Below are 23,593 nucleotides of genomic sequence, written 5' to 3' on the forward strand. Positions count from 1 at the left end.
ATTACAATTCTCGTACACACAATATTATAATATAAACATTACAATTCTCATACACACAATATTATAATATAAACATTACAATCCTCATACACACAATATTATAATATAAACATTACAATTCTCATACACATAATATTATAATATAAACATTACAATTCTCATTAAGGACACAAACTATGCAAGTCAAGAATATATATGTGAAGTGCTTTATTTTATTGCGATCAATTGGAATTGCCAAACCAAGCATATAGTCAAAATATTCAACGAACAAGTTCAATAACACTTTTACAAAAATGATCATAGTACTTTTGAATCCCAAACACCGTACCAGTAAATCACTAATTAAATATCTATCCCTGAGGATTCCTGCAGGATCTTTTTTTAATGTTCTTTATATCATTCAAATAAAAAGAAAATAGCTCTACACACACCTGTATTGCACAGTAGGGACAGAGCACAGACTGCAACCAATGGGTTGATGACCCAAAGAGGCTAAAGACAGAGAAGGAAAGAGATGGAAAGCAGTGATTTGGGAAAGACCAGAATCACCAGGTGATAGGCAATCTGAGTTGGATCTGTCACTCGATCATATGATGAAATTTGTTCTATCAGTAAAAGAACAGCTAAATGAACATCGCATAATTTTTTAATGCTAGTTCTGAGAGAAAGCAAAACATTTACATGCCTTTTTCGATTTTATTATTTATAAAATTGATTAAATTGTTCTATTTTACATACTGAAGCCTGTGTTATTCTATTCTCTTTCTCTACTCTGATCTCTATTTTTCTATCCATTAATTTAATATTTTATTGTAATGTTTACTCGATCTGAACAATAACACCTTGGTTGATCATCTCCTGGATAATAATAACCAAACACCTTAAGGAGCTGGGTAGATCTCTCACATCATCCACCACCCCATGACAGTAAGGGGTGTGGGATAGTAATCAAGAATAGGTTCTGGATTGTAGAGCATGTGTGTTGTATTGTAATTAAAAGCTAGGTGCTAGTTACTCGGAGTTGCTGGATTGTACAGCAAAAAGTGGGTTCTAGATAAAAGGCAGTGTTTGTTGGATTGTAATAAAAAAAAAACATAGTGCTGGATAGTCTGGTGTATCTGTTGGAATGTATATATAATGTGTGTATTGGACTGTAATTTAAAATTAGATGCTGGATAGTAGGAAGTGTGTGCTGTACTATACTTAAAAACTAGGTTCTGATCGACATGTGCTGGTCTTGGAATGTATATCAGAAAGCAGCTGCTGAAACACACAGCAAAGTGGGTGCTGGAAATTCGGATGTATGTTGAATTTTAATTAAAAAAGTGAGTGTGGGATTGTCAGACAATTGTGTGCACTGGAATGCAATACAAAAGCAAGTGCTGAACGATAATTGACTAGTGAGACTTTGTTAGCAGTATCATACTGGGAGGGGTAGGGTGTGTTTGCCCCAGATGCCAGAGGTCAATGGACAACAAAATAGCTGATAAAAATTAAACTACAGGAAAATCCTTGGCAGGGCCATCACTGTTGCCTTGGGCAGAATTTACTTTTAGTATGACAGTGCTTGTTAGTGGTATAAACTTTATTTTTTAAACCATACATAGCACCAACAACTTTTCTTTGCGATGTGATCAAACTGTAAAAAATATATTTAATTACTATTAAGTAGAAAAATAATCATACGTCAGAGACTTAATTGTCTATGATAAAATCAAAGGCAGTAAAATTAAATGACTCATCAACTGCTACATGTTTAGGCTCTTTTAAACAGTAACAAGAAAAAACTGAAGACAACAAGCTTTGTAAAATTTAAGAAATAATTTATTTCTTTAGAAAAACAAGGTAGAAATGAGAAAAAGAATTTACAGTTTTACGAATCAAATCCAAAAATAATCCAAGAATTAAAAAATAGAAGTGTTAATTATATAAAGTCCTAATGAAACTGAGTTCGAATCCCGATAAAATCCAAAGTGGAAGGCAATGAGGTATGCTGTAGTCAGTGTAGTTGTGATGTGTCAACAGTTCTTTGTTGAGTCACAGAAAATAATAGTCCAGTGTTTGAATTCTGTAAATTTCGAGTACTGTCTTTGTCCAAGAATTAATTTAGAGCACAAGTATTTCCAAGGAAAAATAATCTCTTGGAATCCAAATAATTTGTTGAAAAATGAAAAATGAAACTCAAACTGGGTAATATAAAGATGTTCAGTTCTAGTATCACTAAAATGTTGATATATATATTAGATAGTATATAAGAGAATTATCATTATAGAAATAAATTACATGTGGGTAGGGTCAGATTATCAGTCATGTCTTTAAGTTGTCAATCAAATTAACAGCTATCTACATTCTGTCTGTCACTGAGAGACATATATATTGTTACAAGTCCATGGTGTTAAACTAAGTAAGAGAAAACAAAACAAATTTTGTAAAATTCAGTATTTAATTTATTTCCCTGGAATGCAAAGTTAAAGTTTAAAGGGAACTTGAAGAATTGTGAATTAAATCTCAGATTGTCCTAAATGTTTACTCACAAGTCCAAATGAAATGAGTTTCAATTGAATTCTAGTAGTGTTCCAAATACGTTCCAATATTGACTTTGTTGATGTTCCTATATTCTAGAAAGTGATACTGTGATAGTCTCTTGATTTATCACAACTATATAATCCAAAATGTTCATGACTAAATTCATTATAATTCCAAATTATTGATTTAGTTCATTAAGTATTGAGAACTTTACTTTGCAAGGTGCCATCCATTTAGCAAGTACACAAAAATCTGGCAAAGCTTGACTAGTCCCTGTACACATGCATACTTTTATTTACACCACCCTCACCTGCGTATGTATGCTTCATGCATCCCCCCCTCCCCCGAATTCTATAGAACAGCCTATATTTAATTCATGCAGAAACAATCAAGGATCAATATTATTAACATATTTAATAAAACAGATAGTCCAACGACACTGAATGTCTGGCTGCATCAAAGAAATAAGCTGTGTAACTTGAAAAAGTTTGTTAAGTGTCCGCAAAATTCAAACGCCAACTGAACTAGGTTACGTATTAGACAAATTATTATTGAGGCCCCCCCCCATTTTCTATGCATATGTACATTATTAGTAGACCCCCACATATGCATTTGGGTTAACCCCCTCCCCCCTCTATGCGTACATATTAAATGGACGGCCCCTAATTGCGAGGAATAATTTAAATAATTAAATCCACCCAAACAAAAAAACTGAACAAAATAATACAAACGATTACTCTTTGGATGTTAAAATTGGCATGAGTAATGTTTCAAGCAAACAGCGCTGATATAAAAGCTAAGACACAAATACAGAGCCAGAATGTAGGTCAGCTAACTCTAAAACATTAAAAATCATTAACAAGTTTAGGAATTTCCACGTGAAATGCCAAGGTATCATAATCACATTCACATAAATATGTTTACCTCCATTGACAATGAACCTAATATTTAATATATACTTATACAGAAATATTAACTATGTAATATGTTGTTTACAAACTAGATGTCACTAGTCAGGTACACCATGAACTTGATTTCTGACTAAATAATACAAAATACAAAAATACATGAAATATAATCATGGAGGAAAAAAGCCAACTAACAAAATAAATAAGATTGCAAAAATATATTCTCATAGTAACTTGTCAACATTACTGAAACAAAGCCGTAAAATCAGCCCTGATCTTAACCTTCAATTATTCATTTTTTCCAATAAGCATTTACTAAATGATATAACTGCTGGTAAAGACTGTTCATAGAATCCAATCTGACTGAAAAACCCATGTCCATAACCTGGATAATGATTATGTCTCACCCAAATTCCATTCATGGCCATTCGCTTAGCAGCCAAGAAGCTGTCGTCACGTAAGGGATCAATTTCAGCTGATACAATGCAAGCAGGTGGAAGTTTCTTCATTTCAGCATTTGTTGCCATTAGAGGAGCAAAGTATGGATCCAAAAGAATGTCTTCGATTTCAGCAGACACTGCCTCATCTCCAAAATCGAACCTTACTTCATTTTCATTAAGGGTTGACTGGAACTCCTTTGGAAGGAGTTCGTGGCTGACATAACGGGAGAACTCGGAACGTTTGAGACTGGGAGATGTATGACTGTTTGTTAGAAGGTGAGGAATATACGTAATGTTGCCTAACATATAGCTTAACGCGAAAAATGCCATCAGCTTCGAGGTGAGAAGACATGGACCTTGCCCATGTTCGATGTAGGAAGGGAGACGGAAGTTGAAGAACTGAAGAGGTGGGTAGATCAGTCCTTGTACAGCTAGGCGAGGCAAATCTGAGAGGTTAGGATCGTTACTCAGTTTTAATGCAACAGCCATAGCAAGGTTACCTCCGACACTGTCGCCTGAAGAGAACATGAGGCATGGATGTAACCATCAGAAGAAATGATACTTAGGATATATGCATATACTTTACAGAATTATACATTTTTCTGCTATAAGCTGAAAATATAGCTTCTTCAGCTTTTGGTATGATGTTTTAATATCCCTAATGATGCAGGCACATATTAAATTAAGAATAGTAAAGTGAGGCATCTGGAACATCCGAGCCAATAATTTAGCCAGAATGGCTAATCCTCCGCTAACGTTTTGCCAAGACTTTATATCACGTATATTAAATTATCAAAATCTATTAATAAGCAAACAGAATATTCATGTTATAGACATATTCCACACACTTCAGATAAAACTGAATCAGCTTCATCAGCATTTTGCAGGTCTAACTTTTTCTAAGAACATTTTCAAGTTAAAGATAAACAATTACATTGTATCACAACACAATTTACATTGTATCACAACAAAATTTACATTGTATCACATACATTCATATGTGGTTCCATGTCACAAACTGAATATTGGATGTACAGCTTTTAGGACACTACTAGTTTCTCAGATTGTAAAGCAATATGTATATATAAAACCCAGCAATGACAATTTATATATACAAACCGGCAATGCATATTTATATATACACACTGGCAATGCCTATTTATAGATACAAACTGACAATGCCTATTTATAGATACTAACCGGCAATGCCTATTTTGTTCATGTCGACGTTATACTTCTCAGCATTTCGGAGGAAAAATACTGCACTTTTAACGCAGTCATCAAAAGCAGCAGGATAAACATTTTCTGGAGCTAGGCGATATCTGAACAATAAAAATATAATAATAATAATAATAATAATAATAATAATAATATTAATAATAATATAAATAATAATAATAATAATAATAATATTAATAATAATAATAAATTCTCATATACCTTGAATGTAACCTGGACCAGAATCACAATATTTCCAAATCCAAAATGGGAAAAAATCCAATTCAGTTACTTTCATTGCAAATATATAAAGCACTCTTTTGGGAACATAGTTTTTTAAAAGACTGAATACATGTCTGAAAAAGAATATCACAAAGACTCTTCAGGATGTGAAAAACTGTATGACAGAATCAGAATAGAACAAAGGGAAAAGTCGTTCACAGACAAAAATGTATTCAAATTGGAACAGCTAGTGTAAATTATAAATACTGGGTTGAGATATAACATATACACATTAGAGTATTATATTTTGCATTTTGTATAGTAGAAGTGAAAATCAGTTGTATTTGGAATAAAAAATATACAACATTTTACACTGCTGCTAAAAGCATTCAGTTTAGAAATAAAAGTATACATGTTCCATTTTACACACTACTCAGAAGAAGTAAGAAACACTGGGTTCAGAAATAAAGTAGGTAGGTAGGTAGGTAGGTAGACAGATAGATAGATAGATAGATTTGTGTAGTTAAATATATTGAGTTGAGATAAAAATTTGATATATACAACATTTTGTGCAGTACAAGTCACACACAATGGGTTGAGAAATAAATTGTTTATAACATTTCATAAATGAATATGGTTTCTGAATCAAATTTGAATTTGTAATAAATGTTGGATGAATGTATTAAATATTGGGTGAATGTAATAAATGTGTGATTTCTGTAACAAAAATGTTGGGTAAAAATGTGAATGTGGGGCTTTAAAATGCCATCATAATGTACAGAAATAAATTTGGTATCAATATTGATTCAAAATACACAACACCTATTTATACAGCCATCTAGTATCATAATGTACAGAAATAAATTTGATATCAATACTGATTCAAATACACAACACCTACTTATACAGCCATCTAGTATGCTCATAAGAAAGAATAACAAGAGTTATAAAAGAATTTACAAAAAACTTTTTGGAATATTTATAAGTCAGTCTTTGCATTAAAATAGAATTTATATAAGTCGGCCTTAGTAGAAAAATGGAATACAGAACTTTATAATTATAAAGAAAATTAATAGGATTTTTTCTTGCATGGCAAGGTAGCTTGATGTCACACATTTAAATGTTTTCAAACTAAGATTTTACAAATAATTTATCATAATCAGCAAATTATATTTTGAATAAAATAATTTATGTGCTCTTTTAAAAATCACAACTACAAAATAATACCCAACTCACAGTAATTGCAAGCATTAGTACAACTTGTACGTACCTCTGATAACAGGTCTTTACATATTATATAAAAACACTGATGAAATAATTAGCTTATCTATGTCACAACTGAATCAACAGATTTCCAAAATGTATGGTAAATAATTTATGTTGTCGACTTGTAAGAAAAAAACGACATTTTTTGTAAAAAATTATTCTGTATATATAAATTATCCAAAAAGCAATTTTGACTCCAGCTATATAAAAGCTTTTATTTTAAAAGAATAATAATTAATTTCAATAAAAATAATTTTTCTGCTATTTTCCACTTTGTCCATAATAAAAATATATAAGGGTAAGGCTTCCCTGTAGATGATGTGCAAGTACATACAGATTCAATGCAGTTTTTCATGGCTGCTTTTTCATAGACATACAGATATTTAATTTTCAGGGGACCTTTCCCTTCCTGAAACATTGTTCAACTATGCATGTATGTATGTATGTATGTATGTATGAATATGTATGTATGTATGTATGTATGTATGTTTCAAGTATTTTATAGTTTTTACCTTTATCATTCATTTTGTATGTGACTTTTACAATTTTAACAGTGTATTCTTTTACCTTTTATCATATTACTTTTTCAGAAGGTTAGATCTTCCTGTTCTTTTTGTTGCAACCTTTTAAGAACTTATTATTTGGCACCATATAATCCATACTGTGCTGACGAACAGTTAAACTTTATATTTATATATGTATGCACCAACGCGTTTACATTATCTTTTCCACTACTGATTAGTGGTTGTACATGTTACAAAAACAATTGTTTTAATATTTCTCTAATTTTTATATGTTCAATCATATTGTATCGGCATATTTTGTCCAACACTGTAAGACTGCTCTGACATGTAAGTTGGTTAAATTCTAATGGGTAGTTTTTGTATATGCTCATTTTTCTCTTAATTTAAGTGGTGAATTGGCATTATTTGTCCAACCTGGAAAACCTTTTGTATGCTTTGTGCAAAGTGACGTCTCATTCGGTTAAGCAACGTTTCCTGAATGCTTTTATACATTTCACAACAGTTGTCAGACTGACATCATTTGCATCAAGATGTTTATGAGAAGTCACTTTTTAATTAGGGATGGCCATATCTGCACTGGCATCATTTGCAAAAACGTGAAAGACCACTATGCCAGGATGCTTTCTGTTAATTAAGATTGATCAAATTATGTTTACCAGTTTTTAAAACAAAAAGTTCTTTAAAGGGATTGTATTAATTTTAGTAATGGGTAACCATTTGTAAACAGCTTGTTATCATTTGCATGAATATTACAGTTTTTCAAGCCAGAATGCTCTGGGCCAAATTTGGTCAAAAGTGGCTCAGTTAATTTTTACATAAACTTTAAATAGCAGTTACTTATCAACATACAGCCGACTTTAGAAACATGGCCAGATGAACTATAAATAGCAATGGTAGAAAAAAGGTTATAACTAAATGTATTCATGAAAAGGGAAATGGGTTTCTTAATTGCTTCTAGAATAAGGAATGACATGACCTGTCTAGGCTAATATTCAATATGTTTAGAATGGACAAACTGTTACATGATAACCATACTGCATGTTGTCTAATTACATCTTTGTCTGCATAAAAATCATTATGGTGTTTCTACGGCCTAATATATGCTTTCTCTGCATGAGATCAGGTTGTATAACTTCACTACATCTTTCATTATTTGCATATACTAGTGTTTGTTTGGTTTGGTTTGATATATTTAACATTATGAAAGATTTGTGGTTGTAATCAAGTGATGTATCACACTATGATATCATATAATCTTCAATATAAAGATATAAAATGACACTGATGATGAATGTATGCACTTATCTATAAGCATTTAGCAACACCTCAGCGCATTATGGCTAGACGGTAACACAAAGTTCTAAGAATTTCACAAAAGCCCTAGAACTTTTAACCCTTGTGAACATGCAGAAACCAAAAATTGCATAAAAACTCTAGAATGTTAACCCTTCCAAACCAACTTAGAAACCAAGAACTGCATAAAACCCTCGAAAAAGTTCACCATCCAAACAAATGTACATAGGAAGATGGAAACAGGTTTTTATTCTTCTTGTTTCAAAGTCACCTGGTTGTAGCTTATTTATCAAGGCTTTTTAATCTAACATGAATATGATGTAGTTTGGTCTGGGATGTGCTTTGATTACCTTAATTGTGAAAAGACATTTTATGGGTTTTGGGTAACTCATTGGTAGACCATTATTATTTTGAGAACTGGAGTGTAATCTAGGAGGTGTGTGTGATTAGGATTTTTAATGTAGTATTAACAATTTTTCAGTCATATCGCTACGATGTCTGCAGTGTGGCAGTTTATAGTGATATCTAGCACTGGGGCATCATGCCACAGACATGTAATGTGATGTCCCACCCAGTCACATTATCCTGACACCAGACCGACCAATCCTAACAGTAACATCTTATTGCTGAGTGCCTAGTGAGGCAGCTGTTAGTACCATTTTTGCAAGTCTTTGTTATGACTTGGCCAGGGTTCGAACCCATGACCTCCAGCTTCTGAGGCAGATACTCTAACCACTAGGCCACCGGTGTGGTAATGTAGATGGACAGTGAGGATAATATACTTACTCGACAGAGGCCACAACGGTTTCGGTGGATTCACACAGGGCATCGGTGAAGGGTCGGTAAGAATCTATTGATAACAAGGTAATACAAAGGTATAAAAATTAAATTAAACATGTTTGAATGATATTAACCAAACTAAACTGAGAATGAAAATGTAATTATGGCAGAAAATTAATAAGGCCTTCCAATTCTAATAGATAAATTCTTCAGTGGAACTTAGATATAGACTTGTTCCAAACTATCTTAGGCATGGTGAAATAAACTGCACTCTTTAATTGTGCTAGGTTTGGTTCATTGTGTAAAAGTAATAGACATATCATCCCGTATGAGCTCAGTTTTGCCAGTGCAGCTGAAAGAACCAACAAACATTATGAGAGTTTTAAAGAAAAAGTGAAGTCATACTTCAGAACTATTTCCAAAAATGTGTTAAATTTTGTGATGGGGTAGTTAAGATATACGATTCCCAGACTCTATCATAAGAATAAAGCTGTAACATTTACCAAAAGTTCTAAAAGTACACAAGGTAAACAATGACGGAGACAATGCTGTTTAACAGATTCAAAACTTGAAGCTCAATGCAGGGCCGCATCAGGTCAAGTCAGAGGGGCATGGCGGAGGTTTTCCAAAATTTCAAAAAGGCCCTGACCTTTCTCAAAAGAGCACCAAAGCAAAAAACTATTGTGTTAATTTATTCAGAGTGTGCATTATACCCAATAAACATGAATAAAATGATGGTTAAATATCAAGCACCAAGTGACTGTACATTTGTGTGTGTCTTTATTTTTATCCTTTCATGGCTTTTATGGAAACCATGGACACCCCTCCCCTTGATCTGGCCCTGCAACATGATATTGTTTCATGTGCTGTGCATCTGTTTCCTCTGCTCATGATACTGGTAAGTTTGTAAGACATTAGTCTGCTAAATGCATTTTTAGGAAAAGCATCTTAAGCATTAGGCTGATATTGTTTCATTCTGTGACATGTGCAATTGGTACAAAAGCAATAGACATGCCTAGACATCGGCTACACATTGGATAACACCAAATATGTGCAAATGCCTAGACATGCCTATGCATCGGCTAACACAAAATGTGTTACAGCTTTACATAACAGCGAAGCATTCCAAAGACAGAGTTGGTATTGACAATTCTATGTCTGATACAAACCTGTGTTAAAGAAAACCCAGCCTCCACCATGGAAATAAACTAAGCCAGGCAATTTTCCCTCTTTGGTTGTTGGTTTACATAATATAACGTCCACTCCATCAAATATCAGCTTTTGAACCTATGTGTAATAAAACTTCAAATTGTTGCTCTATTCATCTCTGTGCATATTTTGATATCAAAGAACATGTTTTTGATTCCATTTGGTGGCAAATATTTGGAAAAATATTAATAGTGAAATTCAAAATACTTAACTACATGACACATGTTGAAGAGATGAAACAAAAAAGACATCAATCATCATTTAATATTTTCAAATGCAATATTTGATATGACATTCATACTTACAGAAATGAACAATTGGTTCCGGTATAACAAGTACGATGATGAAAGAGGCATAGTGACAATCATAATACAAGGACAATTTTCAAGGAGAAGAAATAATTGTAGCAACGTTGGTGCTGGTAAAAGATCTGAATTTTCTATACATTTCTGTGCTGTATGCTTTTAAGATTTTACCATGCATGAAAGTAAGAAAGCAATGCATTAACATTCTAGTAAAATTGAATTCAATACCTCTTGATAAATAAAGCTTCATATTTTGGAAAAACGTTTACAACTTGTATAATCTAGATGATACAATAATTTTCAAGACTGATTTTAGGTTGTAGCCATCAGCTTTACGTGTTGTGAATTTAAAAGGACTTACCTGTACATTAGGATTTCCTGCATAGATTCTTGTTGAGATTCCTGACATAAGCTTTCTGCTGATATTTGTAGCTGAATCAATTCGCAAGGTCTCACCAACAGAACTCTGAAAGAAAAACAGAAAAAAGAACAACAAAACCCAGACATTATTCACAGAGAGTAGAGGAATATGGATATAATAAAAATGTTGACCTTTCAGGTAGCTGATAAATTTGTGATACTAAAATAAGAATCAACAATTTCATTAGGCTGCTGCTAGAAGAAAGGCTTTACTCATTATGACAATACTAGCTGATATAACATTCTTTTAAAAATCTTTTGAACAGAAAAACTTAAGCTTGTAAGCAATGTAGTATCTCACTGATGTTGGCTGCATGCAAACATCAATAATCAAAGATCACTGAAATGAGTTTATTTCTTTCAAAAAATGTTCATTGGAATCTATTTTGGTGTGCATATATTTATAATTTACTTCCGACATTATACATCATGCTGTTTTGCAAGCAACAGTTATACATGCTGAGCTATGCAATATTTTACAAAATATATTCATTTTAGGACACCGTGAATCAGCCCCAGAAATAAGGTACAACAGAAACTGTTTGACAAACTGGAAAATATCCAAGCCCAGCAGCTGTCTATAAGAGTCAATTGCTGGAAAAACATCATGGTTCCAGCAACATATTGGCATTCATGTAACATTAAACTGATGCAAAGTCCGATGGCAATGTTGAAGATTTTTCAGTTTCCTCAGTGCTAGTTTCCCTGCATGTCAGTTGGTTTCTTTTGAAGCTGTACCGATGTCACTTTTTGCCAATTATGCCAATACTGCATATAGCTGATTATTAAAATTGGCGATACCGATGAGTCCAATTATTTCAAGAAACCGCCTGTTCTACATTTAGTGAAAGCCCTAGCATTTGATTGACAAGTAAACCATGCCCTATTTTTTTTATAACTAACAATGCCTAAAATGGATGCAGATTTATGTTAATAGTTCAAAATGTGGTATCAAGCTACCATACATATGATACCTATTTTTCATATTTTATATTCCACCTTATTTCTTATTGTTAATTCATATATGCAAATAAAACTCTTTACTAACATACTTATTCCGAATTAGTTTTTTGGGGACATATGCTCTGTGATATGTTTCTTCATTCCTTCTTTGAATTTATTAATGGTAATCAATGCTTATATATACGGTACAGTAATGCCAGGTCAAGTTGACTCGTATATGTTTCATTGGTGGGAATGGAGATCATAATTTGCTTGTCAAGAAAAAATCTACAGCATTCAGTGATCATTCCTGGGATTTAGGAAGCAGTTCACTAACAAGCAAAGCCTGTAAAGCACTGCAAAAATAAATTTCTGAAATCCTGGTTGATGGAGATGTACTTTGTGAAGCTAGCCATAAAGGGGGGCATTTAATTCTTGAATGCGAGAAATTGACAGTCGCATTATACATCACTTATCTTACACTGCAAAGTACAATCATCATAGGGTTTTAGTATTAAAATTTCATTACCTAAATAAAGTTTCTTACAAAACTATTATTTGGAAAAAAATATACATAATATAGATTTGCTTAATACCTGATGTTTCTATTAAAACAAGAGAGACTGAAGGAAAGTAGATATTTTACATTTGATAATGCATTTATTTCAGGTGACAACAGTTAGACCTATGCACTAACGGTGACGCGCAATGCAAAGACCATGGAAGTAGTGCAAAACAGTCATGTAATGACTGATTTTGTAATATTATGGCTGTATTGTTTGTTGTCAATAAAGTAATAACTATCCTATCTTTTTCAATTTTCATTGCCAATTACATAGTCTTGAAAACATATTCACTACTTATGGTGGCGACATTTCTTGAAAATTAGCAACAAAATATTGATATTGGCAATTTTTTTGGGTGACAACTTTTTAAAACCCAGGACCATCCCTGTAATGTGTATGCTGGAAGTTCAACAGCCACACAAGGCCTCATTGGCTGGATGGCTGCTGTGATTGGGATGAGTGCATGCATGGTATTGATAATTTGCTGTGAGCAGACAATCAGCGGTAGTTTACAGCAAGAATGTTAAAAAGTATTTACTTTTTAAGAATATACCGTCTTTCAGTTAACCCCCAAATCAAATGTTTATTCCTTAATTTCCACTATTTAATTCTGAATTAAAATTCAAGCCATGTCAAGATGACTGTTATGATTAAATTTATATTTTGGAAATTTGTTTACATCGGCACCAATTATTTCTGCCGATACCGATTATACTGATTATTCCAATAATCGGCCCAATTATGAGTATGGCTGATTAATCAGTACAGCTCTAGTTTCTATATCTCACATATTTTATGAACTTCACTTTTATTATGAAGGAGTTTTGGTGTAAAACATTTATTCTTTTGAACAATCAAATTTAAGCAGATGGGACTCTATCTGTTAATTCTTCAGAAACTACCAGATTTAGGCAGATAGGACTCCCATCAGGCAATTCAACAATCAAATGTAGTCAGATAGGACTTCCATCAGGTAATTCAACAATCAAATGTAGTCAGATAGGACTTCCATCAGGTAATTCAACAATCAAATGTAGTCAGATGGGACTCCCAACAGGTAATTCAACAATCAAATGTAGTCAGATGGGACTTCCATCAGGTAATTCTTCTCAACAATCAAATGTAGTCAGATGTGATTCCCAACAGTTATTTGTTCTGAATAAGACAAAACAAGGTATATGGTGACTAAAATATTTCCAACTTCTCAAATGAAATACAAAATCAAAACAGGCAAAGACTTGCCCAATAATTCAGAATGACTTCATTTTGACCTTTAACTAGCACTTACATTCACTCAATTCAAGTTTCCTGTAAACCACAAACTTTATGGGTTTGCAGCTTTAACAAAACAAGTGTCTGTGATTTGGATTTTTAATGTAGCTTTAACAATTTTTCAGTCACATTGCTACGATGTCTGCAGTGTGGCAGTTTATAGTGATGTCTAGCACTTGGGCATCATGCTGCAGACATGTAGCATGATGTCCCACCCAGTCACATTATCCAGACACCAGTCCTAACACTAACCTCTTAATGCTGAGCACCAAGCGAGGCAGCTTTTAGTACCATTTTTATAAGTCTTTGGTATGACTCGGCTTGGGATCGAACCAATGACCTCCTGCATCCAAGGCAGATGCTCTAACCACTAAACCATTGGAGCAGTAACAACAAAACAACAAGCAATTGTGATGATATAAATTCACATTTTGTCTTCATATCCAAACATATAAAAACAAGCCTAGCAACACACAGAAATTACCACAAAATGTGAGTTGCATCAACAGATTTCTGTCTCATTTTTTAAACATATCAATGAATGTTTTTTTAAACAATAAACATTAAAAACTGAAATTTTCTTATGACAGCCTTCAAAGCTATTGCAATGTATATACATCGATGATAAAAAATTTTATTTAGTGCAATTTTCCAAGCTAACAAAACTTGTTTGCAACCATTACAAATTTATTAAAAAAGTCCTCCTGCCCAAAAAGACTTGCTCTCCAACAAGAGTCCTAGATTTGGTGAAGGTTTCCTAATTAATGTAATGCATTTTAACACCTAAATGTATGTATGTACGTTGTTATGTATAATTTAAGTTTTTGTTTGTTAGTTTAATTATTTTTACTTCATTAGATGCTTTTGTAATGTAAAATTACCAGCTGGACTTGACCTTGTTCAAATTGGGTTAATTTCTACTTGACCTGATTGATTTTTTTTAAATTTCATTTTATGTAAACAACTAATACATATCTAAATTATTTTCTAAGTCTATGGGCTTAATATCAAGATCTTTATCAATAGAAGAAGTAAATATGTTTATTTGGGTCAGGGTTTTGGACTTCTTAAGTGAATTTTACATCTTATGGTTTTGATTTTGTAAACATCAGGATCATTCTAGAAAGTTATTTTCATTAGGTAATGTTTTTTTATATATAGAAAATGCTAATTGTGACCTGAATTCAAGTAAAGAACTATATAATCTTGTAGATGTGAGGTTTTGGTCATTCATGCTTTAACATCTAACACTTTCAATTTATATGTTGTGACCAGTATTTTGGGTTGGATTTTTTTGTGTTCAAATTAATGAATTCAAGTGATTATTTTCTCTGGAAATAAAAAGTGCTCTGATAAAATACTAGGATACAGGCATTCACTGGAATTTATAGTATATTCAAACCTGGAATTATATTTCTGTCATTGAACAAAAGACTGTTGACACATCAACACTTTAGTAGCTACCACAGGTTTTTTCTGGACATTTACTGAATTGTATTCAGGATTTTAAATTACTAGGACTTGTGTCTATAATTCTTGGATTATTTTGGAATTTAGTTCACAATTTTCACTTTGCATTCTGGGAAATAAATATATTTTTTAAATTTTACAAAGCTTGTTGTCTTTCACTCTTGCTGTTACTTATTTTAAGAGCTTAGACTCATAACAATGTATGTATGTATGTATGTATGTATGTATGTGTGTGTGTGTGTGTGTGTATGTATGTATGTACGTGAATGTTGTGATTCACATTGGCAAAATAACATCGATCACATACAAGGATACCAAATAATTTGAAGATAGCAGTTGTCAGTGATTGTTTCCATGGCTCTTTTGCAGTTTCTGGAAAGGGTGTGTACAGGTAGTAAGCAACACCAACCCAAAGTATTGCCAGCAAAAAGAGGCAACTGGGACTGTAACAATGCATGAGAACGGTCTTTCAAAAGATTCTGAAATAAAAAAAAGGACAAACTAGGATATCATGCATGTTTAAGGCACATTCAAGATGGAAAAGGGGTTCAAATGTAAATGTAAAATGATGTTGATTTTATCCGTCAAATTTTAACCGATTTTAAGGTTGCTTTTTTCTTCTTCAGATCAATGCAAATATCCATTAATAAAGAATTACATAACTTAAAAAATTAAAATAGGTTTTGTCTTTTTTATTCACTTTCAGATATTACTCTGATTCTATTTTTAGATAGTGCTTGTAATAATTGTAAAATTTTCATCCAAATTTGATCATTTAAAATTTATACCAACATGAAATATTAACATCCATTGTTTTTGCTGTAAGCGACTGAACAAGATTTCTTACTGTCACTATTTGCTCTCATTACTTTTGTTATCTACTTGTAAATATCTAATTTTTAAATGACTTGATTATAACTGACTGACATGATATAACATATCAGCTGATATTGATCAACGTGTCACTGTCACACTGATGGCTGGGGCTAATCATCATGTACGTACCATCTTCTCAATGATGCAAAAGTCCAATATGTTTGATCTCTATTCTATTATTTTCAGTATTAGTTTCAGAACTATTACAGCATATATGCATGGTTATCTAAACTGCCTGCATAACCGATTTGACAGTATGTGATGTGGAAACTTCAACATTGTGGGGTGCATAGGTAATATTACATAATTGGTAACCTAAGTGTGCGCTGATTGTTCTAAAAAAGACCGTCATTTTACAGTCCTGTATCTGTTCATATACTAGACATTTGCTACCTGTTAAAAACAGTTGTGGCAAACCTGATTGCCAGTACAATGTTAATTTTCATGCAAACAAGTCCATGTCAGGGACGGGTAGCTGTAACTGTGGCCTAGAGGTAGAGTGCCAGACACACAACTCAAGAGGTCCAAGGGTATGCATGCTATCTGGACAAGTTGTCATGGTGTGTCCCTGTGCAAAGCACTTAGCACCTATTACATCAGTACTAAATAGTTATTGATGTGCTGATGTACTGTTAAGCAACAGCCAAGCAGCCTACCACACAACCATGTCAAGGTCGTTGTGAAATTCTCTCTTATCCTGATTCCCAGGATTACTTATCTATAAATTTCAGGTGAAAAACAAGAGATAATTTATTATGGACCAAGTCATCTTATATAATCATGTAATCTTTTGTTGTACCACTTGAAAAATGCATCTAAAACAGTACCTAGTCATAAGGCACAGCAATTACAATGCCTCCATATATTAGTCAAATGATGCACATTGCTGGCTCAGGAATGCAGAATATATCAAGCGCTCTCTACTGCATGTTGTAAGAAGTTATTCAAGGATGCAACCTTTTTGCCATGGGATGTGACCCGTGATGATATTCTCTGATCAACCCTTTTGTTGTGGGATGTGACCCGTAATGATATTCTTGGATCAACCCTTTTATTGTAGGATGTGACCCTTAATGATATTCTTGGATCAACCTTTATGTTGTGGGATGTGACCCATAATGATATTCTTGGATCAACCCTTTTGTTGTGGGATGTGGCCCATAACGATATTCTTGGATCAACCCTTTTATTGTGGGATGTGACCTGTAGTGATATTCTTGGGTAAACCCTTCTGTTGTGGGATGCGACCCGTAATGATATTCTTGGATCAACCCTTTTATTGTGGGATGTGACCCGCAATGATATTCTTGGATCAACCCTTTTATTGTGGGATGTGGCCCGTAATGATATTCTTGGATCAACCCTTTTGTTGTGGGATGTAACCTGTAATGATATTCTTGGGTCAACCCTTTTGTTGTGGGATGCGACCTGTAATGCTATTCTTGGATCAACCCTTTTATTTTGGGATGTGACCCGTAATGATATTCTTGGATCAACCCGTTTGTTGTGGGATGAGACCCGTAATGATATTCTTGGATCAACCTTTCTTTTGTGGGATGTGACCCGTAATGATATTCTTGGGTCAACCTTTATGTTGTGGGATGTGACCCGTAATAATATTCTTGGATCAAATATTTTATTGTGGGATGTGACCTGTAATGATATTCTTGGATCAACCCTTTTATTGTGGGATGTGACCCGTAATGATATTCTTGGATCAACCCTTTTGTTGTGGGATGTGACCCGTAATGATATTCTTGGATGAACCTTTATGTTGTGGGATGTGACCCGTAATGATATTCTTGGGCCAACCTTTATGTTGTGGGATGTGACCCGTAATAATATTCTTGGATCAAATATTTTATTGTGGGATGTGACCCGTAATGATATTCTTGGATCAACCCTTTTATTGTGGGAGGTGACCCGTAATGATATTCTTGGATCAACCTTTCTTTTGTGGGATGTGACCCGTAATGATATTCTTGGATGAACCTTTATGTTGTGGGATGTGACCTGTAATGATATTCTTGGGCCAACCTTTATGTTGTGGGATGTGACCCGTAATAATATTCTTGGATCAAATATTTTATTGTGGGATGTGACCCGTAATGATATTCTTGGATGAACCTTTATGTTGTGGGATGTGACCCGTAATGATATTCTTGGGTCAACCTTTATGTTGTGGGATGTGACCCGTAATAATATTTTTGGATCAACCATTTTATTGTGGGATGTGACCTGTAATGATATTCTTGGATCAACCCTTTTGTTGAGGGATGTGACCGTGATGATGTTCTTGGATCTTTTTTAAAGTGTTGATTAATACTTATATAAAACATCATTTATGCTTTATCTTTGTAAGTGTTTCTGAGAATACACACACTTACATGTCTATGTGAAGCCAGATTGTGCTAATGTGCCATAGAATACTATACATATGTGCACATTATAAATTGGCTATGAGTAGAAAACAGTTACGGATAGAACCAACAAGAGAGTAAAGTATTACTTCTCATGCAAAGAAATCCAAGTCAAGATATCATCACCGTGGTGCTTCAGCAGTAGAGTGGCGGACTCAAAACCTTAAGGTTGCAGGTTTGAATCTTACTAGGATCAGTTTGGGTAAGCTGTTGTGGAGTGTCCTTTGGCGAGGTATTGGACTCCTATTATCTATGCATTAACTAGTCACTGATTTGCTGCTGTGCTGTTAAACACCAAACCACCAACTACACTGCTGTTGGGCATTTCTGCACACGTAAGGTTTCTGTCACCAATATTAAAGCAAAATGCATACCAAATTCGACCGATTTACATAAATAAAATACTGTAATACTTAGAATTTGAAAAGAGGCAATTGTCACCAGAATATTTTGTTGAAAATAATATTAATTTTGGACACATGGGATACCACCACTGTGTTTTCATGACTCACGATATGTCAGCCTATTCTGCACATAGCTTTGAAAAGATGTAATGTTTATCCATCAGGGTATAAAGATGAAATACATTGTTTTGGACTGTTTCTGTTAGCATTTCAATCGAGTAATTAGGTCAGGTTAATAGCTGGTTTTAAAAAAAAATCAACGTAACAATGTTAATAAATGGCAAGAGATATAAGGCAAACTCAATCAATCTTGTAAAATAATTAGTAACTTCAACACTTTATAAATAAGCTATTAATGTATGAAGAGGAACAACAATGAATAGGATGTAATGTGTTTACAATGTCTCGTTTATGGGGAAACAAATACTAAAGAATTTTGAAACAAACTATACACAAGGGAATTTCTTGAGAATCTCGTTCATGCGGCAAGTTGACATTTTGGATAGCAGACAATTTTGTATGTGTTAGCCAACTTCTTGAAAAATTGTAAACTTGGATTAAAATGCACTAAAGTATAAATTTCCATCTTTTATATAATGTATTTATTTGTATGATTCTGAAAGATACATAGTAAAAAGGATTTTCTTGGTTACAAGTTCAAGAAGGTCATGGAGTGAGTCTTCATGTTGACATTTAGAAATCACATTTTCTATGAGGCGCTGTAGCGGACAAAAACTGGTCCTATGAGAAAGTTGCAGTTGAAATTTTTATGTCATACGTCAAAAAATCCAATTTCATGTGATGGATACTGCATGTCCTTAAAGTTCCATTTTCTAGATCGAGATTTTAGATTTTATATGCTGAATTATATAGTGGTGGTTTAAAGTTCTATTTCCTATGTCGACTTTTACAGTGTATATTTTGAATTACACAGTGGTGGTTGAAATTTCAATATCATATGTTGAGAATCCCTAATTGACACGATGTATGCAACTGTTTGTGATGAAAGTTGCATTTCATATAGCAAATATTTAGATTTCATCTGCTGAATTTTGCAGCAATGAGAAGCAGCCTCCTTATTTAAAAATAACGCAGTCCATTCTTGAGAGTGACCTCTAGCAAAGAAATTCATAGTAATTCTCGACATGTGAATGGTAACTTTCAAACTGTTAACACATGAAATGTAATGGCACCTCATAACTGAATACACGAATGATCTTATACTCTATATTATTTTGAATTGTTAAAGTGGACATTGTGTAATGTTACTTTTAACACCAACACATCATTTCACCATATAAAAATAACAATTCTGACAAGCACAATAAAATGTTTAATCACCAATGTGTAATTCAACAGATAGTCTGAAAACTCAACATAAGAAATGGAACTTTCAGCACAATCAATGCGATTCAACGTGTTGAATTGGAACTCTTGACACATACAAATTTAAACAACCACTGTGTCATTCAGAAGATACAATCTAAAAACTCAACATTGGACATCAAATTTTCGACCAACGCTGTGTAATTCAACAGATGAAATCTAAATACTCAATATATGAAATGGAACTTTCAACATAAACTCTTTGAACCAATTAGTAAATTAGGAATTCTTGTGGTATGACAATCAAATTTCAACCACCGCCATGTAATTCAAACGACACAATCTAAAACCTCGACATAGAACATATAACTTTCAACCACAACTGTTTAATTCAACATATACAATCTAAAATCTCGACCTAGAAAATGGAACTTTCAGGTCAAGCATTTTTTTATACAACATGTGAAATTGGAATTCTGGACATGACATAAATATTTCAGTGGCAACGTTCTGATTGGACCAGCTTTTGTCCACTACGACGCCTCATAATTTTCATATGCATTTAGGGTAGAAATGTGGGATATTTTCGTACACTTCATGAAGATCACTTTCTTAATAAGTTAATTAAAGGATGATCTTTCTTTCTTGATACAAATTGGATATTTGACCAAAATAACACGTGATCCAATGTTTACAGGAATGTCGTATCATTGCTCCCACAAGGGTTCATTACCAAGAAAATTTTTGAGTGTGCATCCTTGAATCAAGGGATGGGGGTTCTAACCTGTAACAATGAAAATTTTTGAGTATCCGTCCTTAAATCTAGGAATGGGGGATCTAACCTGTAACAATATTGTTACAGTAGCAACAGGGGATGATTGTTTCATAATTATAGAATATATAAAAATGGAATGTTTTCTGCATAATTTCAGTGTGCAGATTTAAAAAATGAACCCATCTTTATGATATCTTTTCAAATAAATTCACGGGAAGCAATATTCAAACACATGTACCATCCACCATTTTTAATATTAGTCTCTGGCAATTTTTTAAAATTCTTGACCTCATGTTATTTCAAGCTGAAATTTGCATATTTCTTACATATATTTTATATAGAAATGTTTTGTGAACATTCAGCTTTAAGAATAAATTGACTTTTTATATGTTCCAGGTAATTCAGAAGCCCCCTGTGCCTTTTTATCACCCCCCCCCCTCAAACTCTTTTGCATGAAATACTATATTTTTGAGTCATACACAAGTTGAAATTATATGTTGCTTTTAAAATGGAATGTTTTCTGCTTAATTTGAGTGTGCAGATTTAAAAAATTAGCCATCTTTGTGATATCTTTTCAAATAAATTCACAGGAAGCATTCAAAAACATGTACCACCCCCCGTTTTTAATATTGGTCTTTGGTCACTTTTTTAAAATTCTTGACCTCATGTTACTTCATGCTGAAACTTGCATATTTTTTACATATGGTTATGTATAAATGTGTTGTGAACTTTCAGCTTCAAGAATAAATTTACTTTTTCCTTGTTCCAGGTACTTCTGAAGACTTGCTGTGCCTTTTTATCACATGCCACCTAACATTTTTGCATGAAATAGCATAATCATGAGTCATACCAAGTTGAAATTGTACGTTACTCTTAAAACCAATAGTGCATATTCATTACAGTGTTCTTGTACGTATATACATTTATCTGAAATCACAGTTTAGTAAATAACAATTGCTAGTTTAGAATTTAGTTATCATAAGATATATTTGGTCAGTTTTCATATCTATAAAATAAAATCAATGACAAGAGGTTTTCCACTAAATTTTCATTACAGTAAGCCAGGATTTCTATTGTGTCAACTTAAGATGGTGCAACATTAAATTTTGGATGTCCTAAATTTGCAATATTTTCATAATAATTCTGACCATTGTTTTGAGCAATATTACATAGCTTATGAAGCAAAGACAATTGTGGTAAAGAGATATAGAAGAAACTGGCACTGAGTTGGTTCTCAAGAAATATTTATGATTATGTATTTGTTTAAATGGAGAAATACTACAGATCGATTTTCTATTCCTTGGCTTATTCACAAAAATGGCATGAAATTTTAAATGAATTTGTTTTCATTCTTCAAAATTCTGAAAAATAGTTGAACTTTTACCTCTTTTCCGTCCCTACTAAACATGAACATTTTAATTTTAAGAATCGTACGTAGAACAGATGACCTGACATTGATAATATCTCAGTGATCACAATCACATACATATTATCAATACGTCTAGTATCACTGAGTCGGTGAGTGATACTCACGTCCAGTCTCTAACCTCGAAAATATATTACACAACAAAAGTTTTAAAAATATTTTGTGATAAGTTTGGTATAATGAATGACAGTACGTCGATACAATCCGATTCCTTGCTATAAACGTCTGCCTTTTCATAAAATCAAGTTTTCGTGTGTTTTTGGACCCAAATTATGTCGTATTGATGTCATTGTTTACATTTTGTACGTACCATGTGCTGGGAAGAGTTACCGTTCTTGTTGGCATGGGTGACCTTTGAAAAAAACGCAATTCGTGGGTTTTCCGCAAATATTCGCAAACATTTTACCATTATTCTCGTAAAAGAACTTCAAAGTATTTAAAAAGTAGGCGTAGGTGAGCGTATATATTCGTTTATTTAGCTTTTCAGCCTTTTGAAAAATTCGTTTTTCGTTTTTTCCGCTGAATAAGTTGTAAAAATGGCCCAGTGTTATATACGCTAAATATAGACATTTGACCTTTCAACCATGAATACATTCGGATGTAATAATGTCGGTTTTTCACATATTAAAGTGGAGAAATTACAGCGTGTAATGAGGTTGACATTTTGAGAAAACGTTATTCTTGATCGCCAGTGCTCTCTAGCGGCGTCTCCTGTTGCTAGTTACAGGTTAGAACCCCTATCCAATGACTCAAGGACGGATATTCTAAAATATTCTTTGTAACGAACCCCTGTGGTTGCGCAGAATTACACAATGCGCAGAGTTGGCCGACATGGTGATATGTACATGTTGATGTGCAAGTCTCAAGGGACAAACGAATATACGAAAACTGATTCGCTCCTAAATTCATATAATATAGCGAATGACTGAAATTAGTACCTTGTATCTGTTGCCAAAATTCAGTACTTACAATCGAATGCTTATGGGTTGTTTTCACTGACGTCAC

The 23,593-nt window shown here is 33.2% G+C and overlaps 1 protein-coding gene across 3 annotated transcripts; it reads right to left on the minus strand.

Annotated features, from left to right (window-relative positions):
* Positions 1–1,802: 1,802 nt before the first annotated feature.
* On the minus strand, positions 1,803–23,593 carry LOC149800515 (deacylase AADAC-like). 3 transcript variants are annotated; one of them, XM_089960147.1, is made up of 7 exons: positions 23,527–23,593; positions 15,669–15,840; positions 11,053–11,157; positions 10,347–10,464; positions 9,184–9,247; positions 5,075–5,196; positions 1,803–4,389 (listed from the first exon to the last, which is right to left on the minus strand). In XM_089960147.1, exons 2-7 carry the CDS (start codon positions 15,816–15,818, stop codon positions 3,719–3,721), a joined length of 1,230 nt encoding a protein of 409 aa, XP_089816273.1. In that variant the 5' UTR covers positions 15,819–15,840; positions 23,527–23,593; the 3' UTR covers positions 1,803–3,718. The 3 variants fall into 3 exon arrangements, with proteins under 3 accessions (XP_089816273.1, XP_089816272.1, XP_089816274.1); XM_089960146.1 differs by lacking the exon at positions 23,527–23,593 and adding an exon at positions 22,899–23,343; XM_089960148.1 differs by lacking the exon at positions 23,527–23,593 and adding an exon at positions 22,547–22,703.

Source organism: Sinohyriopsis cumingii, chromosome 5 (assembly GCF_028554795.1).
Source record: "Sinohyriopsis cumingii isolate HCF-2022 chromosome 5, ASM2855479v2, whole genome shotgun sequence".
Taxonomy (NCBI): domain Eukaryota; kingdom Metazoa; phylum Mollusca; class Bivalvia; order Unionida; family Unionidae; genus Sinohyriopsis; species Sinohyriopsis cumingii.

What these genes read in the sequence shown, in the direction of transcription:
- LOC149800515 (XM_089960147.1), bottom strand. Translation starts at nt 15,818, where the DNA reads ATGCATTGTTACAGTCCCAGTTGCCTCTTTTTGCTGGCAATACTTTGG. An exon ending in TCAAATTATTTGGTATCCTT is followed by an intron (nt 11,158 to 15,668) that starts GTATGTGATCGA and finishes TTTTTCTTTCAG; the next exon opens with AGTTCTGTTGGTGAGACCTT. An exon ending in ACCGTTGTGGCCTCTGTCGA is followed by an intron (nt 5,197 to 9,183) that starts GTAAGTATATTA and finishes TTTATTGTTCAG; the next exon opens with ATATCGCCTAGCTCCAGAAA.